Below are 22,625 nucleotides of genomic sequence, written 5' to 3' on the forward strand. Positions count from 1 at the left end.
TTGCAACTAAATATAAATATTGAATCGAATAATATCGATTATATATTTAAATATCAAGATGTAGTTGTATTACAGAAGTACTACCGAATAAATATATTAGCAGTGATATTGTAAATTAATTTTAGATAGAATTAAAAAAGAAGATTACCTACTAATTTTTTAAAGAAATTTATTTTTATAGTAAAATAACTTTTAAATTTATAGCCCGATAGAGAAAGAGGATAAATAATAAAAAAGATAAATTATTTAAGTTTTATGGATTTTTATTAGATTGGGGAACGCAGAAACTATATTAGATTAGACTCGTGGGCCCTACGTGTCCGTGAGACACATTATGCACTTGGTTCGCCGAGTCAAAGGCGGACCCCTCTTCTCTTCCCCAATCTTTTTCGCACTTCGCAGGCTCCCCGCGGTCTCCGCCTCCGTTCGCGCCGGGCACGTCTCAGTCCAGATCCAGCCGTTCTTCCACGGCAGCTGCGCCTCTCTTCCTCCTTCCGCAGGCGTTCTCATCGTGCTAGTCTCCCCTCGATTGCGGTGGAGTGGAGATCCATCCGGACTGGTGAGGAAGCCCTAGCTTGCTTGACGAATCGTTCGTTCTGTTCTGCAAAATCATATCCCCCCCCCCCCTTTTTGTCAGGCCATCAAATCCGAATATTTCTAACAAAATCCGTTGCCCCCCCCCCCCCCAATATATATTGTTTCTGTGTTGGTTGGAATTGTTGCGGATTTGTTTGCTCCTTGGTGGAGCACTGACACCGATCCCCCCCCCCCCCCCACCCAAAAAAAAAAAAGAAAATTTGGAATTTAACTGAACCCCCATGTGCCTCATTAAGCCCACCACTGTAATCTTCCTAGCATCTTATATTCCTTTTGGAAATCTCCTGTAATTTATGCTGCCTTCTGATGATACGGCTATTGTTGCTGATGATGATAACCCAGATGGCCGCTCCGCCAAATGGTGGTCCTTCTGCTTCTCCGATGGTGATGTACCCCATCTGCGTTACTGGAGCGTTCCCGCAGCAAGCTGGGGATGATCAGGCTCAGGGTCCGGGGATATATGCCATTCAGCAGAATCAATTAGCGGCGGCGATGGGAATGGGATGCTATGCTCCAACCACACTCATAGCGCTCACCTACAAGATCCCAACGTAAGCTGTTACCTTCTGGTACTGAACAATCTGTCACATATGCCAATTCCTTGTTTATTTTTCGACCTTGCTCTGCATGCCATAATGGTAGTATCTGTAACTCGATCAATGTGAGTCATATGTGATCATAAAGGCCGTGCTGTTGAAAACCTTGGTCTTTGACACTTTTATGGTGGAAATGTGGAACTAGATAAAGGGTTTGCAAGATCTGTGTGGACTGTTGAGATCCAGGCGCTTGTTTTCCTGTCTTTGGTAGAGGTTTTCTGAATAAAAGCATGCACATAAACAACAGTAGACAATACAACGTTATGACTAGGGATGACAATAACTTTATATGTACCTTTTAGGGTCTGTTATTGAGCTAGCGGCAAGCCGGATATCCATGAAAGAGTGGACTGACTTTGGTTAGTGCTGCTTTATTGGTGAATTCCTTACACATGCTGCTGCTGTATTCATGAATCAACTTTACCTAGTGAAGAACTCAGCAACAAGGTGCGTAGAAAAATTTCTGGCTGTTGTGATAAGGGATCAGAGGCAACATGAAGAACTTTGGTCCTCTCTTAATTACCTACATACATTGTAACTTAGATAACCTAAGTGCTGTTATTGATGCTGGATGAAACTGCAAGAACATTAGACTTGATTAGAGATGTGAGCAGTTCCTGGAAAAAAAAACTTTTATTTAGAGAATTACAAAGCCCGTGCACTCTGCTTGCCTTTTCATGCTTGCCTAGTCTTTGAGGACCAATGCAAAGCATTATGAATTCATGATCTGCTCAATTCCTTGCTTATTTCTGACCTTCTGTGCTTGAAGGGAAAGTGTCGGTGCGCCAGCTGGTGAAGAGCATGGGCAGGATGCTAGGCAGCAAAATGGCCCTCAAAGACAAGTTGTTGTGAGGAGGTTTCACTTCGCTTTTCAGCTTGACTTGGCCCTGATCATCAAGTTGGCAGCAGTGGTCTTTCTGTTTAGCCAGGAAGGATCAAAGCAAAGGCTGTTTCTTCTCATATTGTTTGCCTCGTTGATTTACTTGTGAGTACTTTGCTTACTTCTGCTCGAAAATACTAGTCAATTGTCATTTTCCCACAATTTGCTCCTCATTCCTTGTGTAGCCTATGTCTTGTTGTTATATAACCCCATGGTTACATATCCTGCAGATATCAAACCGGAGCAATTACACCTTTCCTAAGATGGCTACAGCGTGCCGGAGGCGCGGCTGCTCGTCCACCACAGGCTCCCCCTCGGGTGGAGAACCGTGCTCCTTTGGCTGCTCAGAATGATGGCAATGATCAACCCCATGGTAGTTATCATTTACTACACTCCATATTATGTGGGCACTATGTTTGATTGTCCATTGTATTGCAATACTAGGTTCAAATTTTTTCCAGTTTGTAATTGTCACCATAATGTTGTAATTTTCCTTTTCACTATCTGCTCCTCAACGGGAGGTTTGTACTGTACAGAAAGAGGGGGGGGGGGGGGACACTTGCACGAAACGGAGATGTTAAAGTTGTATACCATGTTTATTTCTTGGTTCATGAAACGATGTTTCATGCTTTAATTCAGATTGTTTTCTGCTTGTCATTTGTGAAGCAGTACCATTAATTAATGTTTGTCATTTTCTAAGGAAGTATCAATGTATAAATATTCTTACATCTAATCGCTTTCTGCTCACTGGGGGAAATCGCAGATCCTGCAAACCTTGACCAAGCCGCAGAGAACCAGGAACCGGGGGCCGCAGCTGGTAATGAGAACCAGCAAGTGGGGGCGGAGGGAGAAGGAAACAGGCGCAATTGGCTTGGAGGCATCTTGAAAGAGGTCCAGCTGGTTGTTGTAGGGTTTGTTGCGTCGCTTCTTCCTGGTTTTCAGCACAATGACTAGGCCTCATCTCATCACTGCGAAATAAGCTATTGGCGGTGTAACTATTTATTGTGACATAGGGAGAAAAGAAACAATCGTATAAAATGGCTTAAAGACTTCTGTTTTGCAACTTTGTGTTGTCGTTGTTATGTTGTTTTAGGGTTTGCTTGCACCCGAGCACAAGATCTGTTCTCTGTTGTAACATGTCAGAAACATGAAGGATGCAAGAGATCCTCCATGGTTGAAACCTTGATGTATATTGTATGCCTCACATTCAGGAGGATGAGGATGCGCCTTATATTAACAGAACACTAGTAGAACATCCATGTAAAAGTGACATGCAGCGGATATCCCTCAAAAACATCTTTCAATGAAGCTTCCGTTGATAAATCAACTCTTAGTTCAAGTGTGCAAACAAAAATTCAGCACCAAGAGAAGATTCTCTCTTTGTTCCTTTGTTGAAGGATAATGGTATGCTCTGAAGTATAACACCACGAACAAGGGAATAAATTGATAGAAGATCTCTATTCTCTATGCCCATTCTTCTTCCTGAATCACTTGGACAATGTTCACAGTATAGAAGAAAACGAGGAAGAAAAAAAAAAAGTGGCATGCTTGACCTCAATGTTGGCTCAGGTGTGTCATTCTTTTCGCAGAACGCTCAGATGTGTCATTGCCTTTGCACTACTTCACTTCCAGTTCCAGAGAGTGTATGTTCATCGGTAATGCTGCACGAGGTCTTTCTTGCTTGACAACTTCAGGAAGCATATATCAACCAGTGAGCCACCGACCAAAAAAATCATCCTGTGTCTCTAACATCGTATTGGCTTTCAATAGAAGCTGAGTAATCTCTTTTCTAAAAAAAATCATCTTGTGTGTACAGTGTCCATGGTGCGCTAGAAACTGACGCTCATCAATAAAAAAAAACATGATAAGTAAACCATTTTGGGCAATGTGGTGTCCTTTGTGAATGAAAATACAATTATGAGTTCTTGAATGCTATACCTGCAGATCTATGCATTTACGGTCTTCATATTCCAAGTCTTGATCTGTTCAAACAGCAGCGGATGATGCTGATACAGCATAAGCCTAATGGTGATACTTCTGCCCTTTTATTATAGTCCATGCCCTACAAATAATGCAGTACCTAATGAGTGATTGATCACAATTAAGAGCAAGCAATTACCGATTGATATGCATTACTATTCAGAATTGACAAAGAAATCCTGTATTGCATGGTTCTAAATTGTAGTGTTACATGATTGTGACTATCTTCCACCATACAGGAGTTGCTCCGTAGGAAGTAGGAACTATATTCAAATGAAGAAATGGCATCAGAGAGGCTAATTGCTCACCTGCAGAGCTGCTCCATTAGAACTATTAAAGCAACTTGGTGGTTCAAAACTAGCGACGACAGCCTAATTGTTGCATATGCACGCTCTCGCACTTGTACCCCGAGACCATATGGTCCACCAATACAAAACGTGAGCCTTGACGATCCCTATAAGATTTGAGGAACATTACTAACACTTGAGAGACATGCTACTCCTAGAATTTTCCAGCGGTTTAAAGCTTAAACTTAACATGAAAAACTGACATCATGGAATTTTCAATCAGAACAATTGATGATTAAGGATAGCTCAGCTATGATGAAGCAAGCTGCAGAGCATACTGTGTTGCCAGCATCCCCAATCAGATCAACTATATGCTCAGATATGGCATCCTTCCCATTTTCATCCAACACAACAACCTACAGTACACAGCAACATCAGGCACCAAAAAAAGACCATATAGAGATAAAGCATTAAAGCTGGTGGAAAGGGAAGTTAAAACCGAGCACATACGAGCCAAGAATAATCTGGCACTGAAACATACAAAATCTTCAGGCTTGAGTTGCTGCATCATAGCCGTATCTTCTGCTTCAACTTGGACCTTAACATCACTGAAAAAAAGCATCAGAAATCAGAATCAATAATCAACCACATAAGGAAGCACGCATGGTGTTTTATTGTACATGTTATTACAATTTCTCTTTTTCGGTTATGTGTAATTACTAGTTGAAAGACAATCTTCCAATATCAGGAACAATCTCAGCATACAAGAACACAGTAAACCAATACCACACGTATAGGTATAGACACAACAGTGCAGGTTAGCCTCCACTCATGTATCAGCCACCATCATCAGTCACAGCATCACATATGCAATGTCCAACCTTGTGAGTTTTGGGTTGGATCTGATAAGGGTGTCCTCAAAATCGCAGTAGTAACAGAGCTTCTCCTTGTATTCTTCAACAAGAAGCTGCGTCCCTCGAGACCTCTTCTTGCCGACCGTTAACAAACGCATACGCATTGCTCTCTACAAATATAGACATACAGACATAAAATTACAAACTTGATCCAGCACATTCGGCCATTGTTTTAGTGACACGACATAAATAATTAACCACTCATTATGAACGAAGACCGACAACTATATGCATCACGCATGGGCTTAAGCTCTTCACACATTCTACAAAACACAATCTTCCGAAAGCTATCATTTTGCTCTTGCCTTGTTCAGTTAAATGCTACTGCCAAAGGTGTGTCCAGTGCGAACAAGCAGAGCATACTTTTTTTTCCCTGAAGGAAAGATGAATGAAATGAATCGATATTAGCAAGAAGAAGTCAATGTGTGCACTCCATACCACAGATTGTCCCGAATATTTGGATCTCCTGCCTGCATCCAAAGGAGAAGTGGGAATTATCATGGCCAGAAATGAGAATCCTTGGCGAGTTAGAAGGATAATCAAGAACAGTAGAAACGCCAAGGTAAGCACATAATATAGAGAAAAGAAAATACCAAAAGATAAGAACTCGAGAAGACTGAAGAGTGTAGAGTATTTCGAAGTTTTACCAGGAGGATGAGAAGGCGCGGGTGCTCCTCGGTTCTTGCTCAGGGAGTGGTGGGCGGGGCGGCACTACCGTCGAGCTTGTATCGGATGTCTCGACGACAGCCCTGGCATCAACCGATCTTCGCTGTTGCTGGCTTTCTGAGATCATCAGGACGGGTTTCCGGCCGGGAGGTCCAAGAGAAGAAACACATCGATCATTTTTGCCGCCTGAAAAATATGCTGACGAGAACTTCACGAGATCACGACACTTTCCGGCCGGATCGAACGGAGACCGGCGCGTGGAAGAATCGGGATCTCGCCGGAGGCGGCGGCATCGGCGGCAGCGAGGACGGCAAAGCAGTGCAACAGGATGACGAGAGCGCGCGGAAGCGCTCAGCGTTCCAGTTTGCTTCAGAACGCGTTCGTAAATGAAATACCGACCACCCTGGTCGGCAAACGAAACAACGACCACCCGCTGGTCGCGGCCTGCTCCAGCCAAACCCACCCGCCGGGGAGGCAGAGAGCCTGGAGGCGCGGCGAGCCGTCGAGGGAAGCGATAAAGAGGAGCACACACCGAGAGCCCTTGCACCCGCCCGTCCGGCAACAGGCACCGCGCTGCGCGGGCAGTGCCGCTCCCGGGGCCAACGCCACCAGCCGGAAAGCCGGGAGGCGACAGGCGAAGCAAGGGAGAGGAGCACGACCTGTCCTCGATGCTGAGAGCCCAGGAACGCCGCCGGCTCAGGTGCCAGCTCCAGGAACCCCGCGGTACGTTAGGCGCGCCCGTGAGTGTCGCACGCATCAACCGCCGTGTGATCCGAATCCGAGCAGCGCGCGACGCACGCCGGGACGCTGCGCACAGGTGTCGTCGCTGCACCGGACGCGCCGTGGTGGATACAGAAGCCGGGCGTTGTATGGGTGGAGGGGGGCGGCGGCTTGGGCCGGGCGCGTCCACGCGGCGAGGAGGTACGACTGGGGTCCGCATATGCACCGCCACGGCGAGACTGCCATCGCGGAAACGAGAGGGTTGGGTGGGGAGGAGGGGATGTGGGACTTGGAGAGGCTCGCGAGGTCGTGGGAGGCGCACCCGCCGGCGTCTCGTCTCGGTGGGGAGGACGAGCAAGAAGAAGCAATCCACGAAGACGCGTGTCTGCCGGAGAGGCGTATTTCGAATGGCTCCAGTGACTCACCGGAGTACGTCACTGCAGGTCAAAAGCGTACTCTTGTGTAGACAAGCTTTTGAACGGTGCATACGACTCAACACCCATTGGAACATGTGAATTTCATATAATTCCGGCATGAATTATACTCCCTCCAGTTTTTTAAATATACGACGCTTTGACTAAAATTTGATTCAATTTTTAAAACTTTCATCATCAATAACTTTTAAAATATTTATTTTGAAAATTTTAAAATATAATATTATAAAAGTATTTTTCAAGATAAATCTATACGTGTAATTTTATGTTTTTAAAGTATATATTTTAGAAGCTATTGACTGTTAAAGTTTTAAAAATTTGATCAGATTTTGTTCAAAGCTTCATATATTTAAAACCAGAGGGAGTACTTTTTCCCACAAAACTATCTTGTGAATTCCTATGTTCGGTGAAGCGTATCGGTTCTGGGTGTCCAGATTCAGACTTAAGACAAGCACCTTCTCATCCCTGTCAACCATCAGAATAACATTTTAACCTAGTTGTCCAACCAGACTACCCAATGTTCCAAAATAACCAATAATACCCTGACTTACAGTCAGAAAGCCATCATCATGATACAACACTTGAGTGAAGACTAGAAGCATTTTCGTTAACAAATGGCAAGGCAATGTTCTTCAGGTTGCAATATGAAGAAAAACTGCTACTCAAATTGACTTCTGAATTTCACATGTGAAATACTGAATACAGTATTGTACAGAATGGCCATATCAGTGCCATCCCTAGTGATCTTCAAGCACATGCCATGGTGCACACATGGCCTTCTATCCTCGTCTGAGGAAGACGAAAAGTGAGCCTCTAGATCCTTTTCCTAGCCTGATCTTCTCATCGAGTGATATCCAGGTTGACCTCACTCTCGCCACCGTATTGAAACCCCAATGAGCCTACCTTCAATTCGGGGGCTCCAAATATGACCTGAATCCACTTACTATCCAGTACATTCAGCTTACCTGCACGGCCAACATAGAAAGAACATGACAAAATCAATCACAAGATTGATAACAAGGGGCATATTATGTGCAAAATGAACAAAATGACTTGACAAACAGTGTTAATATACCTTTCAGAGAAACTGCGCCCTCGAGGCCAAAGACGGAGAATGACACCTTGTTTCTGACGGTGTCAAGGGCTTCGACAATCTGAATCATTTCATCTGGCGGCCAAGAGGCGTCCGGTGAAGTCCTCCCCGCGACGTCGGCTACGAGCAATACACAACCTCCCATTCTGGTCAATTAGGTGCATCATGCAAAGCAGCTTTATCACGATGGCACGAAGCATGGATAAAGATCCAACACTGTACTACCAACATCAGATGTGAAATGCAAGTATGCAACACATGTATGACGCATTAGCTTATGTTCCCATTGCTGCAATCTGCAAGCTCCACCTATGGTTGGTTGCAAGATTGCTTTTTTACAGTGTGTTGAGTGTCTGACAGTGGCACAAGCACAACACCAGATGGAAATATGTTCGGGCATATCAAGCGTGGATTTTACCTCCAAATATTAATGGTGACCTCGCGGGCTCCTCTATGCAGTACTTCCCCAGCTGCAGCGAGACATCAGCCACTTCCTGATGCCCATCTTTAGGCAGCAACACTCCTCGGTCAGTCCCCTTCGCCTGTTCGTACCACGCTAAGAAATCGCATTAGCATACTGACAGAATTGTAATTTCATGAGTGTGAAGCGCAACAACAACAGGAACAGAAAGGTGAAATGGTAAACTTATCCTCAAGAAATCGAAGTTTCTAGCAAGAAGCGAAATTGACTACCCATGATATGAAACACCAGCATTTGAAAGTTTCTTGGCCTACATCAACAAATGCTAAGCAACAACTAGGAATCAGGGAACGGACCAAGAAGCAAGAAATTAACCGGTGTCAGTCTTACCTTGGTGAGGATGGAGTCCACGAGCTCCGGCGGCGCCCGGACACCGGGGGCGGCGGCGAGGGAGCATCGTACGGAGGGGAGCTGCCGGCGGAGACGAGCTAGCGGGGGAGTGGTGGAGCAGAAGCGGAGGCCAGGGGAGGCAGCCGCAGCGGAAGCGGACATTTCTTCGTCTGCTCTTTCGTGCGGTGATAGCTGGAGCTCGTCCCTCTCCTATTTCTATTTTTTTATAAAAAAACAGAAACAAATTTCCTGCGTGAGGTTTTTCCTACCCTTTTCATTGTGCTGGAGCTACAACATGTAGAATTTTTTTTTTGTTTTGCAAAACACGATATTTTTTCCACGTGGACAATAATTCATGATTTGAAACTTTGTTGAGCTAACAAAATTATTTCACTTGGAATTTTTCTCATACGAGACTCTTCTTGTTTTACCGTCAGTTTAACCAGTAATTTCGCCGCGCTCAGCCTCAGGCGAGCGACTGAACAACGCCAAACGTGGCTGCACTGCCGCCACCGGCCGGCCGCCGAAGCAGCACCGGCTGAGACAACGGCGACTTCCCTGCCTTGGCTCACCTGCTCGCGCGCGAGGCACCAACGGCGGCAAAGAGAAACCGAGCAGCACTCACGTCTACCGACTCTGAACCGAAACCCACCACCACTAGAATAGCTCATTGAACTGCGATTTGGCAATTGGAAGTTGGAGCTGATAAAGGTAGGAGATCTATGTGACAGCTTCTGAATAAATCGAGAACAGGATCTCATATAATGGCTCTTCCTTGTTACAATAAGCTCGATCTACATGGCAAAAATCTGCAGCTGAAAATCAGGAGAGAAAGAAACTACGAAAAATAACGATCCTAAAGGAGTGGCACGGGCCCGACATCGTACATCTGAACCGAACCACCCTAAACCCTTCTCCCATATTTCTATGCCCAGCTATTGCTAATCAATCTGCTGTTCTTCTCCAATGTACAAAGATTTCTATAACAGAATGCTTTATGTATATTCCTGTAGCTTCTGCGCCGCCATATAGCTCAAAAAAGTGTATAATTCGAGAATAAGTTCAAGATGTTGTTTATGGATTCAGGGTAGAACTTCCTTGCAAACAAGTAGCACGGTCTCTTCGCTCCATTCCATAAGCAAGGGTTCTCTGTAACCACTTTCTGCAGAACAACGGCAAAACATTTAAGCGTACTAGGCGTTTTATCTATCACTAAGGGAGACAGAGGAGGGAGGGAGGGGAGGAAAGAGGTACCTTGCTATCACTGGTGACATGGTAACTCATGTCAATTGACTGCAGCAAAGATCAAACGATTTAAGGTTAGAAGCATGCTATGGCAAAGAACTACCTGGAAAATAAACATAAGATGAACACACAAACACGTACAGTTATATTCTTCAGAAGCTCAAAAGTGACATCTTTTGAACGATAGGCTTTTGGATGCCATTTTCCTTCAGACCAGTCAACATGAGTCACAGACCACTTAGCAATTCCATCTGGGTCCATCATCTGGTAGATACAAATGCAAATTTGCTAAATCAGCAATGCTGCAGTGGATTTTACTGATAACTGTAAATTTCATTATTTAAAAGGTCACTGTGTACTAACATGGAATAGCGTTGGCAAATAATGCTCATCAGCATAGCAATTACGACCGTCTTCCATTCCAGGCTGCAAAGAGAACAAGGCAACATCGAATATGTTACACAGATACATGCTACATACTAGCAGACAATACAGGATTGTCAAGCCCATTGTGGTAGACTAAAGAAAAAAATGGTGCATTATATTGATCAATAGTATCTTGTAAATTAGTTCACATAAAACCAATACACATGCACACAAAAAATTAAAACCCATAGGACCAATCAAGGTCACAGCTATCTTTTAGATCCAAATTTTGTCAAGCGTGGATAGTTGAGAGGTACAAAAAAAATTCCTTGGCACAAAAGGCAAATAATAAGTGCAGCCTCATGGGAAAATGGATAGTTAAATAACACATTATATCATCCAATGACAGATTAAACTAGCAAGAAATGCACTTGGTGGGTATAGTGGCACGTCATCCTGAAATTTGAGCAAAACTGAATGATGATGAACCAAAACAAAAAATCTGGCCTAGGTATGTAGTGCATCAATGAAATCTTATAAGGTGATTTCGTGCCACAACTGGACAAAGATATAACTGAAACATATACTGTCACGTCACAAATCCGTAATCACTTGATTAAGTCTAATCGTGTGTCATTAGCATCGTGCCTAAAATTGAGCAATTTATTTTGTCACACTAGAGCACTTAGTTCGGAGTCGATCGGTTGAGAGAAAGAATTTCGAACGAGAAAAGAATCAGATTTGCTTTGAAAATGTCTTGTCTCTACAGCAAATAGGGCCCGCACATGTTGGCCAACCACTCCCTCACCCACTCCCCTCTCTCTCCCTCCCCGTGCGACCACTCCCTCCCAACCGGCCAAGGCAACAGGGAGCTCCCACTCCTCTCACTCCCTCTTGAGCTCTCTCACTCCTCACTTGGATTCCTCTCTCTAGAAGCAAAGCCGAGGTACGCATGTGGTATCCACACGATCACAAGCTCTTAAGTTTCCTATCCATCCAATTCATTTGCGTTTTCCCAAAAGATTCAAGCCGTTCTTGACGTTTCTTGGTGTTCTTGGTTGAAACGCGAGAAGCCGATTTCTTCCTCTTCCCGAGTGATTCATCTGTTTCCTTTGTCACCCAACAGTCACCAACCTCCACAAGCACCGTGAGTAAGTCCCTTAGGCTTCCCTCGGCAAAAATACGTGAATTAGTTAGTCGATTTCGGATTTGAAGCTACGGTTGAAAATGTCTCAAGTTCTTGAGCTCGAGAGCAATTTAGAGGGATTTGAGTGAGGTTTGATTTAAGAATCGTGTTGCTAAGATGGTTAGTGAGTTCTAAACTATATAAACTATCTCAAACATGTTTCCCTTTTGTTTGGTGAGACTCGCAAAGCAATTCGGTCAAGTTCTCCCGATAGAAATTGTTCTCGGTCCCAATCCGGATAGTCCGGATAGCCTATTGAAAACCCCGATGATTTGCGCTACAAAAACATTAGGGTTTAAGGTGCAAATTGAGTCTAGAACCCTTTGTATAGTGTATGTCTATGTCTATGTAGAATAGATTTAACATATGAGTCAAATCGGCTGACAAAAATTATCGAGAGACTCAAGTCTGCCCAACCCAGAGGTTTCGAGTACCACCTGAAAGTTCCATCTAATTCGCAATGCTTTTAACCGAGCACCCCCGCTCAGAGCCTCACCCGGACGTTCTGGCCTAACCCGGAATATCCAGACTTAGCCCAGACCTTCAAAGTTAATTAAAAAATGGCTAATCGAGAACCCCCGTTCGGAATACAACTCAGAGGTTCCGGAACCCGGATGTTCCGAGTTCAACCTAGAATCTTCGACCTCCTACTAGCTTTCCGAAGTCATTTAGATCACAAAATTTTCTAATATTTCGCATGTCTTGCACTTTTAGCTTGTTATTATGCATATTGTAATATATATTACCACACTTCATTCGTACTCATCATTGCACGCGTTCTTCTTTAATGAACGAGGATCTGAAGTGTGATAAAGGTGTGGTTGAAGGTGACTACGAGCCACACGTGTTCTGTGAATTCTGTGTGTCTAGCATCAGGCAATTGGCTAAGCAGCAAGACAGTCAACTGACATGTTTCTCCCATTAATTTGGATCATATATGTCTAATGTGATAAAATATGCTTTATGTAAGTTATACATGCTATTGAGTCGATGTCGGGTTTTGAGTAGAACCTATGTTGATACATTGCACCTTTGTCTTCAGTTATTGATGATCTATATCCTTGTAACCGGGGTTTAGCATGTTGTTGTCTAAATTGAAGGTCAATCGAAATGTTTAGCTATGCATAAGTTCTTCAGTAGAAGCCGAGTAGTGGTTCAACCCCTGTTTGCGAGCCATAGACTTAATTACTTTCGCAATGATAACAATGTTGGGTTTATGATATAGGTTGGATGAGTAGTGAGGATGATGCGAGATGTGAGCGGTGTTAGGGATGTTTCTTCTACCTTGATGTGGAGTTCCCCAGGGTAGGTCGAGAGAGGAGCCCAGACACTGTAAGCCGCTTGCGTTGTTTAAGCACCGATTGTTGTTGCAGTTGGTTCTAGCACTTTTTATACTAATCACATGTCGATCTAATGGTAAGAAAAGCTGATTTTCTTACACCGTACCAACGATTGCCTTGCAGCTCTATGACGCGCAAGAAAAAGAATAGGACAAACGAGATGGCGGGGAACTAGAGGTGTCAGAGACACGCTTGAGGTAACCATGGTGTCATAGGAGCATGTGCAAATGAGGGTATGAAAAATGTTGACATAAGTACCCCTTGTGTGGACCTGTGTGGTCGCACCAGCCGTATTGTCTCAAGTTGTGTGGGTAAAGTTGTACCCTCATGTAGAGTGTAAAAACATTTCGAAATGCTGCATTCTCGGTTATGAGTATGCTTTTGTGCATTTGCAGCAGTTGTAGAGTTACGAACGTGGATTGAGGTAGTTGATGGGTTGAGATAGTTCTTTATAGATATTATTACTATGGTTCCTTTTACATATATGTTTAGTTGAGGTTTATATGCTAGAATGTTACTTTGGTCTAACATAGATGCTCACACATGTTCATGTCAAATTTGCTTTCGCATATATTTTTTTTTAACCATGTGATCGTATTCTTGCTAATATCTAAATGCATAATCCTTAGAGACAGATTATCTATAAGTATCCATTATGAATTAATTCTTGCGAGTATATTCGTACTCACGTTGCTCTTTCAAGTGCTAACGGCGGGGAGGGGTTGGTTTTTAGCTACTTCACACACGCCAAGGGTGGTTGGCGGGCATGAGTAAGCAATTATTCGGAGGTCGTGCTTTTTGATGGAGACTAAGGGTATATAGTTCCATCCTTCTTTTGTTGCATAGTCTTTAGTCTTCTATTGCGTAATTTTCTTTTGTTGGTTAGGAGTTAAGTTAGTTTTTATCTTCTCCTATCTCTCTTTTGCTGTAAATTGTACGAAATTGTGGATGCTTAAGAACTTGTAATATAAGTTTAATTACTCGCTCTTTTTTTAAATTGTGTTGTGATGTTAAATGCTGGAAAAACATATGTTCAATCTTAGATACAAAACACGTGACGGAACTATCGAAATAGTATTATAAATAATCATTGTAAAAGTGACTAAGTAATGATCGTACTAATAATTAATTAGAATACCATTTGAACGGTTCCTCATATATACTGAATTAAGAAAATAGTAATAAAAAGACAACATCTTACCCTGCAATGAAGCTTGAATTTAGTATAGTAAAGATTGTCCGCAATTATCATCAACGCGTGTTGCCGCTTGACTGAGAACCACTGAAATGATAACAAGTTCAATCGAAGTACATTATTTTATATCAAAATAACTGTAGAATGAAAAGATATAAGCAAAAGAAAAAGACTGTAAAAGCCCACAAAGCGAGCGCACCGTCAACTTATATAGTACGTGAACATGTAAGAGAGAACTCTAAACTTACCTGTGAACCCTTTCTAAAATCAGTCTCTCTAACCTCAGGTAGCATATTCTTTGAATATCTAAAATTTCCATGAGGTCCAGGATCATAAAAGCTGGCCAAGAAAACAAAAGAGGGTGTAAACTGTAGGACTATTAACTCTAATGAACATTACTGAGTCACTAACAAATGTATGAAATGGATATATAAGAAATTCTTCTGACAGCTGAAGAATATAATTCAAGGTTGAAGTCAGTTTAACAACTAGTGAGTGAAAACCTAAATGGTTGTTTCAAGATGAATTTGGGATAGGAAACTGACTTACCAGTCAATAAAACTGAGATTTATACCCATCAGGTAGTCATACACATAGTCAAAATTGTGCAAAGGAACACAACTGCAACAGCACACAAGAGTCAGATCTGAAAGAATAAATAATGAAATGGGATGAAAGTAAATCAGGATTAACAGACCTGTCAGACAGCAACACAAAATGCTGATTGTCAATGTCCTCTAGTGCATTTGCCAACAACCTCCTCTCTGCATCAACCATAGAAATTTTACCCCAAGTTACCTGCAAAGAGAATAAAACCATATCAATTATCAACTAAGGTGTCTTTTAGCTTCTAATACTGCAGTCAGATGTGTTCTACATATTGAGTATGAATCCATGAAGCATAGGAGAAAATTTCGAAAGAGCACGGTGAGTTAGAGCTCGGGCCAAGCATATATTAATAAGAAGATAGTTGACTCAGTTTATAAAGGAAACAAGGCCCAAAAACCTTAACAGATGCACGGTTTCAAAGAGGAAAACCGGCACAAAGACCCCAAGACGACAAAATAACCATGGCTCAACAGACAGCACCCACACTAAAGGATGCAACCTGACAACAGACAGGACCAACCCAACTCAACTCACGCGCTAACCAAATGGGTAGCTAACACCCTCACAAACTCGGTCGACAGAGCCTTGCTCCCACGCTGCACCACTCCGCTCCCTCGTATACTCAAGTCGGCGGAGTCCTACTCCCATGCCGCACCTTTCTGTCACGCCAGTCGGCAGCGCGTCGCTTCGGAGGAGCGCGCATTAGGCCAAATCGTTGTCGAGAAGCGCCAAAAAGAATGAAGAGTCGCCATGAGCACGAGGACGTAGAGGTCAACCTACATAAGAAAAAGGCAGACACTGAAGAGCGCGATGGGAATCTGAGGTGACGCCTTAAGGAAGGAAGCGACGATGACGATGCTGTCACTCGACCGGAGAGCCGATCAGGGTTTTCACCCGGAATAGCCGCAAGCGGGAAGAGTCATCCCAAAGACGCCTTAGGGAAGGAGATGACGCCCACAGACGCCAACGCCATCAGCACCGGCACGCAACCGAGCAAGGCTTTCACCCGCGACTCCTCCGTCCCAAAACTGCCTGCGCCACTGCCATGTCGTCACCCCTGGCGCCGCCTGCAGCCACACCCGCAGCCAGCAGCACGCAAAGCACGCAACGACGACACAACAGCACACGGAGAGCGCGAGCGGAAGCACCACCGCTAGCAACGGCATTGGCCGCCGTGGCACACGGGCACACGGCACAGAGCCACCAAGCACCCACGCGAGCTGCACAACACGCCGAACAGCAGCAGCCACAACCCAAAACGGGCAGCAGCAGCCAAGGGTGGCAGTAGCACCATGCCAGGCAGCACAGCACCGCGGGCAGCAGCAGCCACAGACCAGACAGAGCACAACGCCACGAGCGCTAGCAGAGCCCGCCCCCCACGCGCATCACCACAGAGAGTCCGTAGAGCCACCCAAGCCAAAAGAACCGGATCCAGCCGTCATCACTCGAACCAGACACCCCCGCACAGACAAGAAGCAGAGACCTGCCCACTCTGCCACTACCAGAGAAGAGGAAGCAGCGGCAGAGAGGCAGGGCACAGCCGCTGCCAGCGAGGGGATGCAGAGGCAGCGATAGGGGGGGTACGAGCAAGCACCAACAACAGGAAGCCCGGCAACTGGCAGCGCACGCGCACGAATGCCGGCGAGCCGATGTCCAGGCCCGATGACCCCACGCCCCGTGTCGAGAGCAGCGCCAGCTCACGCGCCATGGCCGGCCAGTTGTGACGCCGAGATCCCCTGAGCACCGGCCCGACAGATCTTGTCGGAAGAAGCCCCGACTTAACGGATCTGGCTAGGAGGAGGCAGATCCAAGGCGTAGCAGTTGGAAGTAGTCGGCGGCACCCCAGCCAAAAATGCATCCCCGCAGGGAACCGATCTGCACAAGGGAAGAAAAGGGAGAGGAGAGGGGGGGGGGGGGAAGAGGGGGAGATGAGGCCGCGCGGACGCCGCTAGCGGCGGCAGTGGCCCAAAAGAGATGCAATGGAGGGGCTATGGTGCGGTGGCATCGCCCCCGAGTCGCTTCTCAAAGACGACGCGGGGTTCTCCTATTTTCGTATCTCGACCTGGAGAAAATTTTGTCAAACACTGAAAACACATAATGCTGAAATTAATCTATCTTTTATATAGCTAGCTCTTATAGAATAATAAGAATAGCAATTCTCAACTAAGGTGTGTTTTAGCTTCTTATTACTGCAGTCAGATGTGTTCCACATATTGAGTATGAATCCATGAAGCATTGGCGAAAAATTTGTCAAAAACATAATGCTGTAATTAACATCTTTTATAGCTAGCTCTTATAGAATAACTAAAGCTGATCACTAACAATATGATTACCTTTTCACTGCGTATGTCTCGACCAATAAATAAGGGACTGACATGTTCAGGCTTCTCCCTTGAGGCATGAACATATATAGTATATCTTCCCTCATGGCCCTGCAGAGACAACAGGAGAACAGAGACAACAGGAAAAGACAGGGAGAAACAACTTTGAGCAAAAGGTGATGATACAGGGAATTATGGCAACCTTTCAAAGATTGATAGGCCTCGGCGATACCCTAATTTTACATGTATAAAAAATGTTCAAAAAGTACCATTATAACTCTTATAAAATGAAGTAATAATAAATGGTCCTAAATTGTAATGCAATACATTGCACTATCAAAGATATTCATTAAAGAAAGAGAAGATGTGCATCAGGACCAAATAATCATTTTCTACATCTTGCTTATTAGCTTTAAATGATTGTTTCATCTGAATATTTACATTCTCACTGTAGAAATACCAGCTTTCTTTTATTTTTCAATCTAGGAGGTAGTTTAACTGAAAGCTTATTTTTCACCCGGTTGCAGTGTCACATATGCAAAATCTATCAGTTATCGAAGCTAATATCATCACAAAGAAAATTGGTAAAATGCATGAATCCACAAAGAGAACAAATAAAAGGTTATGTACCTCAAAAAAATTATCCCATAACCTTTCAAATGGTAATGTCCCCGGGGTCAAGAACATGAAAGCTATTTTTGATTTCCTGGATCGTACAGGAGGTGTTGTTAGGATCTGTCTGAAAACAACATGCAAGGCCCTCTCTTCATCAGTCAATTCCCTGGCAGGTTCCGCAGGAAGCCAATCTCTCATTGGAGATGTGTAATGCGGGGGAGGATAGAGATATGCCCATACTATCGCAATGGAGATAAAAGCAGCAACGACAGGTATCCACACATGTCTTTTCGGAGAAGTTCTTGGGCGAGGCAGTGGAATAGCCTTCATATCCTTAATGCCTAACCGCCAAATTTGATGCGCCTTCATCTATTTAACCTTCACAAGGAGGACCTAACTCTCATTACTGTCAGACACTCAAACTTCGCCAGACTTAGTGCAATGACTTATGGCAGATAATCACCTTCCACTCACACAAGTCCTGCTGCAAAAGTATAATAGTTTTGTTGATCAAAATGCCAATTTGTTTCCCTAAAAAATGCCAGTAAGAGGTTACATAAGGGCGGGTGCCTTTGCTTGCTTAAGATCTACAGATATAACAAATCAGGGAACTGGTTGTTCAATGTGCAGCAATTTATTGGAATACATCTATGGCAAGAATCGATTTTACGAGACCAATCCTCACAAATACAGAAGAACCGCAGTTTTAGCTGCTACTTACACCTGCGTAGGCTGTCTGACTTATGAATCCATGGCAGTGTAAAAGTTTGATAAAATGCAGTGTTTCTCTCGATCATAGAACAAAAGGTGATTTTGTTTTGACTGCAAAATGGTCTAAACAAGTTGGCATCGCCGCGAAGGAAACAAAAAAAAAACTCGACTCAAACAAACAAACAACAGAATTTTATGGCGATGGACAACAAACCGATCAAACAAAGGCGACACCACCCAAAGCTCCCATCTTTCCGCCTCAACAACGTTGGAACTTCTCAAACGAATTTCACTAGAAGGAGCACAAGATCCCACCCTAAAACAATCATCCCATTACATTCCATTCCAAGAACCCGCCCAACAGAAAGCAAAGACAGTATCATCCATCTATCCACAGCAAGAATGCGCTCGAACCAAACGTCAGAAAAGGCGAAAAGCATGCACCTGGATGGATGGAACCCGCCGGCGCGATATCCGAATCGACAAAACCGCCGAGGGGCTTTGCCAGAAAGACGCCGATATATACACACACGTACCCGCGCGCAAGAAGCCGCCAAATCGGCGGGGGCGCCGCGCGCGTCGTGGGAGAACGGCAGGGAATCAGGAATCGAGTCGTGCTGCGAAGAATTTTAACGATTTGATTCGTATGCGCTGGGAAGGGGACGCAGCCGGCGGCGGCGACCCGCGACGAGTAAACGGAAAGGTAGGAGAGAGAGAGAGAGAGAGAGAGAGAGAGAGAAACGAAACGAAACGGGGAAAGGGACGAAGCAGTTTCGATTTGTTTCCTAATATATTTGTTTGATGAATCTTGGCGCGCCGATTTTCGCAAAAAAAAAAAAAGTCTCGGCGCGACGGCGCGTTGTTGCACGGTTGTTTGGCTATCTTCAACAGCTATATTAAATTTTTATTTTTAAAAATACTATTACAGCATCTTTTATTATTATTATTATTATAGTATTTTTTATTTTTTAATCTCTAACAGCTATCTATTTCTTACCTTCTATTACTATTTTTCTCCTTCCGAACCCACTGTCATCCTCTATCTACAGTACTGTTACAGTACCCTCAACAGTGTTTTCGTCTTTAGATCCACTGTCAACCTCTGTGCTACAGTATTGCGATGCTACAATATTCCGACAAATTCATATCACATACCTCTCCACAACACTGTAGCACACTGCAGAACTGGACGGAGGGCAGAATTTCCCGTGCTACAGTACTTTGTAGGTACTGTAGCACTGGATAAGGGATTAGTTGGAGTTGGCCTTAGTTTCCCTCGCTGCTGCCACTTCGGAATTTCTTTATGCAAGCTACGTCCTCCAAAAACTTAGGTTGGGTACTCGGGGCCAGATGAGCTCCACTACTTATTGATCTATATTATCACTGATGTAGACTACATCTCTACATCACTCAGTGTTGTCCAATTGAATAATTAAGATATTAGATAAACTAAGCACATAATTTTGCATAAGTTTGTGTCGAGATGTTTTATAGGATATGTCTAAAAATTACACGTGCATACTTTAAACTTATGGTATGTAAATATATTTTAACAAAAAATGTTTGTACATGAGTATTTTATTTTATTTTTGGACTTTTTTGCATCTGAACATGCAATACTTACCTATGACCCATTTAAATATATGAAAAAATAGATAAATTATTTGATAAAAAAAATTATTCTGTTTGTCTGCTCTTACATACAGTTATGTAAGCAACTGTGTGAAAAATTTAAGCAATTTAATAAATAGGTTAAGACAATTCAGATCGGATGTTAGCAAATTTTGTGAACAAATTGAAACGATTTAAAGATAATATCAAATCTAGCTGCTACATATTTTTAATAAAAAACAATAATTTGTGAACAATTTTGCTACAGGAAAATTAAAAAAAAAACAAATTGGTTCAAACTAGCAAGTAATTTATATACTTTCAGAGTAAAATAAATATGCATATCATAAGACTAAAGCATACACATAAAAATTTTAGATTTTACCTATTTTATATATGTTAACAAGGTAATACGATTGGATGTTATCGCTCCACTTTACTCTCTATCTTACTGTAGACTACTGTCTACTGGTTCACTTGTCTCTTTTAATTTCTAATATAAATAGGCAGGTCTTCTGCCTGTTTTGTTTTTTAAAATATAAGTCTAGGGATACCAGGCGAGGTCATTTCCCTGTTTAGGGACATGGGGTCCTTTTCGTGTCTAATCGTAGAACCAACTAGGAATGGCGGACGAGTGGCCACACGGAGAGTCGTGAGGGGCCATTGCCGGCGCAGCCTGGTGGTGGACTGGACCGTGACAAGAACAATGGGAGTGTAGTGTAGAGGAGCTACGTACAAGCGGTAAGGAGACCGCCGTCAAGCTCGGTTTACTCTTTGTGAAGTAGTAGACGATAAGCATGCGCTTGGCTTAGACAGGGACAGGCCAGTCCGGCGACCGGCGCCCGTCGTAATCGACTCGAGCGCCCGGCCATTCCCGACCCGACAGCTTCCTCCGCCGCGCGCGCGACGGCCATGGAGCGAGACCGCTCGCCGAGTCACGGATTGCCGTGTGCCTATCGGTCTACATGCAGATCAAAGCTGCCGGTATCTGAAAGGCGTGGAAGAGGTTGCGTTCGACGGCTCGGAGTTGTTCCGGGAAGGGAAGCTTCCACCGTTCGGCAGCTTCAGCATCCGCGAGCAGGGACGGAGCTAGAAAAAACTCAAAGGAGAATTAAATAGGATGAACGAAGTATTAGGGTGTCAAATAGAGAAATTTTATTATTATACATAAAAAATTTTGTGTTATACAGAGAAAATCATATAGGGGAGCCAGGGCTCTGCTAGCCCCTCCCTGGCTCCGTCCTTGTCCGCAAGGAACACCTGTAGCAGAAATGTTTCAGAGTTTAGACCATTTAGCCCAACGCAGAACGGCAGGAGTAGGCGAGTAGCTGCTTTAGGCTTGCAGGTTCTGAAGACAACGCGTCACCATCTGGGTTCGGTCAGCACTCAGCAACGCCAGGAGGTTGACAAGTTGCTCGGTTCTTTGATTCTATGTACAGTTCAGATCTTGTGACGGTCGTCGTGTGTTCCCTCCCTGCGGGGCCAACACGTCATCTCCCTCCATGCCGGCGGCAGCCACGGTGGCTACGATTCCCGATTAAAAGAAAAAAAAATGATTAACTGTTACCAATTGTTTAATACATGTACGAAATTACTTAGATGCCACCACTTCTTTTTTATAATACCCTCGTACTATTTGTACTGGTGTGTCAACCCGTACAACTATACAGCCTAGAAATTTAGCTTACAGCTGAATTGTAGATATTTATGTTAATAATGTTTGTATGCTAAGATACATTAATTATTTATATTTAAATATTAGAATGTAAAATATAAATGTAATTTGTATTTATAATATTGGAATCATGTTTATTATTTGTGAATAGATCTAATTTATAATTTTTATTTTATGTGTTATGCAAATTGATTTTTATTTGTTTCTTATTTTTATTTGTTTCTTATTTTATCATATTCTTTTTTTGAAATACATTATAAATTCTTTGATATTATTTTTAATGTGATAATCCGTAATATGTTTACGTTACGTTGTTTTAATTTTGTAATGTTTGATTACATGCATATTTAATTAGTATATTTTAATTGATTTGGAAAAGTGTGTTGATTGCTAGCGTAACTAAGTTGGAGTTTGCTAACGTAACCTTGTTAGATAAAAGATATCAAAAAAAGGAATTAAAGAAAAGGTAAGAAGTAGTATTAGGATGGACTCTATGATTTGTTTTTAATTTTTTATGTTGTTTTGTCTGGTTGTTGATTCATGGTTACAGTTAGTCAATAAATTAATTTGATGGTTGGATATTTTACTTTTTTATGATAACTTTTTAAGATTTTTTGAGATTAACATGTAGGAAAAAAACCTTTAATTAGTAAATATAAGATTAGTCATTAATACTAGTCATACTACTTAATAGAGTTTCAGTACTATAAAGCACATCTAAACCGTTACATGGAGAAAAATAAAGGGTTCACATTCATTAAGGGTACCGGAAA

General features: G+C 43.2%; 3 protein-coding genes and 1 pseudogene across 11 annotated transcripts; 1 reads left to right on the forward strand and 3 right to left on the reverse strand.

Moving 5' to 3' along the window:
- Nucleotides 1-332: 332 nt before the first annotated feature.
- On the forward strand, nucleotides 333-3,136 carry LOC133888122 (uncharacterized). Of its 2 annotated transcripts, none has more exons than XM_062328252.1 (5): nucleotides 333-559; nucleotides 940-1,148; nucleotides 1,963-2,178; nucleotides 2,304-2,446; nucleotides 2,837-3,136. In XM_062328252.1, the coding sequence occupies exons 1-5, from the start codon at nucleotides 335-337 to the stop codon at nucleotides 3,025-3,027; spliced, it is 984 nt and encodes a 327-aa protein (XP_062184236.1). In that variant the 5' UTR covers nucleotides 333-334; the 3' UTR covers nucleotides 3,028-3,136. The 2 variants fall into 2 exon arrangements, with proteins under 2 accessions (XP_062184236.1, XP_062184237.1); XM_062328253.1 differs by having other exon boundaries at nucleotides 1,969-2,178.
- Nucleotides 3,137-3,369: 233 nt separating this feature from the next.
- LOC133889582 (putative RNA methyltransferase At5g10620) lies at nucleotides 3,370-6,213 on the reverse strand. The gene is made up of 9 exons (XM_062330051.1): nucleotides 6,148-6,213; nucleotides 5,902-5,965; nucleotides 5,693-5,724; nucleotides 5,222-5,364; nucleotides 4,882-4,948; nucleotides 4,679-4,756; nucleotides 4,362-4,507; nucleotides 4,012-4,135; nucleotides 3,370-3,909 (listed from the first exon to the last, which is right to left on the reverse strand). Exons 1-8 carry the CDS (start codon nucleotides 6,211-6,213, stop codon nucleotides 4,096-4,098), a joined length of 636 nt encoding a protein of 211 aa, XP_062186035.1. The 3' UTR covers nucleotides 3,370-3,909; nucleotides 4,012-4,095.
- A 1,447-nt stretch (nucleotides 6,214-7,660) lies between these two features.
- LOC133888315 (probable plastid-lipid-associated protein 8, chloroplastic) lies at nucleotides 7,661-9,542 on the reverse strand (annotated as a pseudogene).
- Nucleotides 9,543-9,674: 132 nt separating this feature from the next.
- LOC133888313 (glycosyltransferase BC10-like) lies at nucleotides 9,675-19,333 on the reverse strand. 8 transcript variants are annotated; one of them, XM_062328507.1, is made up of 12 exons: nucleotides 19,011-19,333; nucleotides 18,319-18,339; nucleotides 17,871-18,233; nucleotides 17,253-17,351; nucleotides 15,008-15,108; nucleotides 14,860-14,931; nucleotides 14,559-14,649; nucleotides 14,317-14,397; nucleotides 10,587-10,649; nucleotides 10,365-10,487; nucleotides 10,233-10,271; nucleotides 9,675-10,140 (listed from the first exon to the last, which is right to left on the reverse strand). In XM_062328507.1, the coding sequence occupies exons 3-12, from the start codon at nucleotides 18,222-18,224 to the stop codon at nucleotides 10,012-10,014; spliced, it is 1,152 nt and encodes a 383-aa protein (XP_062184491.1). In that variant the 5' UTR covers nucleotides 18,225-18,233; nucleotides 18,319-18,339; nucleotides 19,011-19,333; the 3' UTR covers nucleotides 9,675-10,011. The 8 variants fall into 8 exon arrangements, with proteins under 8 accessions (XP_062184491.1, XP_062184493.1, XP_062184487.1 ...); XM_062328509.1 differs by having other exon boundaries at nucleotides 18,319-18,386; XM_062328503.1 differs by adding an exon at nucleotides 18,781-18,882 and having other exon boundaries at nucleotides 17,871-18,339.
- Between the last annotated feature and the right edge of the window lie 3,292 nt (nucleotides 19,334-22,625).

The sequence above is a fragment of the Phragmites australis genome, chromosome 13, assembly GCF_958298935.1.
Source record: "Phragmites australis chromosome 13, lpPhrAust1.1, whole genome shotgun sequence".
Lineage (NCBI taxonomy): Eukaryota > Viridiplantae > Streptophyta > Magnoliopsida > Poales > Poaceae > Phragmites > Phragmites australis.

What these genes read in the sequence shown, in the direction of transcription:
- LOC133888122 (XM_062328252.1), top strand. Translation starts at nt 335, where the DNA reads ATGCACTTGGTTCGCCGAGTCAAAGGCGGACCCCTCTTCTCTTCCCCA. An exon ending in GTGGAGATCCATCCGGACTG is followed by an intron (nt 560 to 939) that starts GTGAGGAAGCCC and finishes ATGATAACCCAG; the next exon opens with ATGGCCGCTCCGCCAAATGG. An exon ending in TGGCAATGATCAACCCCATG is followed by an intron (nt 2,447 to 2,836) that starts GTAGTTATCATT and finishes GGGAAATCGCAG; the next exon opens with ATCCTGCAAACCTTGACCAA.
- LOC133889582 (XM_062330051.1), bottom strand. Translation starts at nt 6,213, where the DNA reads ATGCCGCCGCCTCCGGCGAGATCCCGATTCTTCCACGCGCCGGTCTCC. An exon ending in TCCAACCCAAAACTCACAAG is followed by an intron (nt 4,949 to 5,221) that starts GTTGGACATTGC and finishes GCTTTTTTTCAG; the next exon opens with TGATGTTAAGGTCCAAGTTG. An exon ending in CTAATGGAGCAGCTCTGCAG is followed by an intron (nt 4,136 to 4,361) that starts GTGAGCAATTAG and finishes CATTATTTGTAG; the next exon opens with GGCATGGACTATAATAAAAG.
- LOC133888313 (XM_062328505.1), bottom strand. Translation starts at nt 18,224, where the DNA reads ATGAAGGCGCATCAAATTTGGCGGTTAGGCATTAAGGATATGAAGGCT. An exon ending in TATGGGATAATTTTTTTGAG is followed by an intron (nt 17,352 to 17,870) that starts GTACATAACCTT and finishes TTGTCTCTGCAG; the next exon opens with GGCCATGAGGGAAGATATAC. An exon ending in ATTTGCCAACGCTATTCCAT is followed by an intron (nt 10,488 to 10,586) that starts GTTAGTACACAG and finishes TGTATCTACCAG; the next exon opens with ATGATGGACCCAGATGGAAT.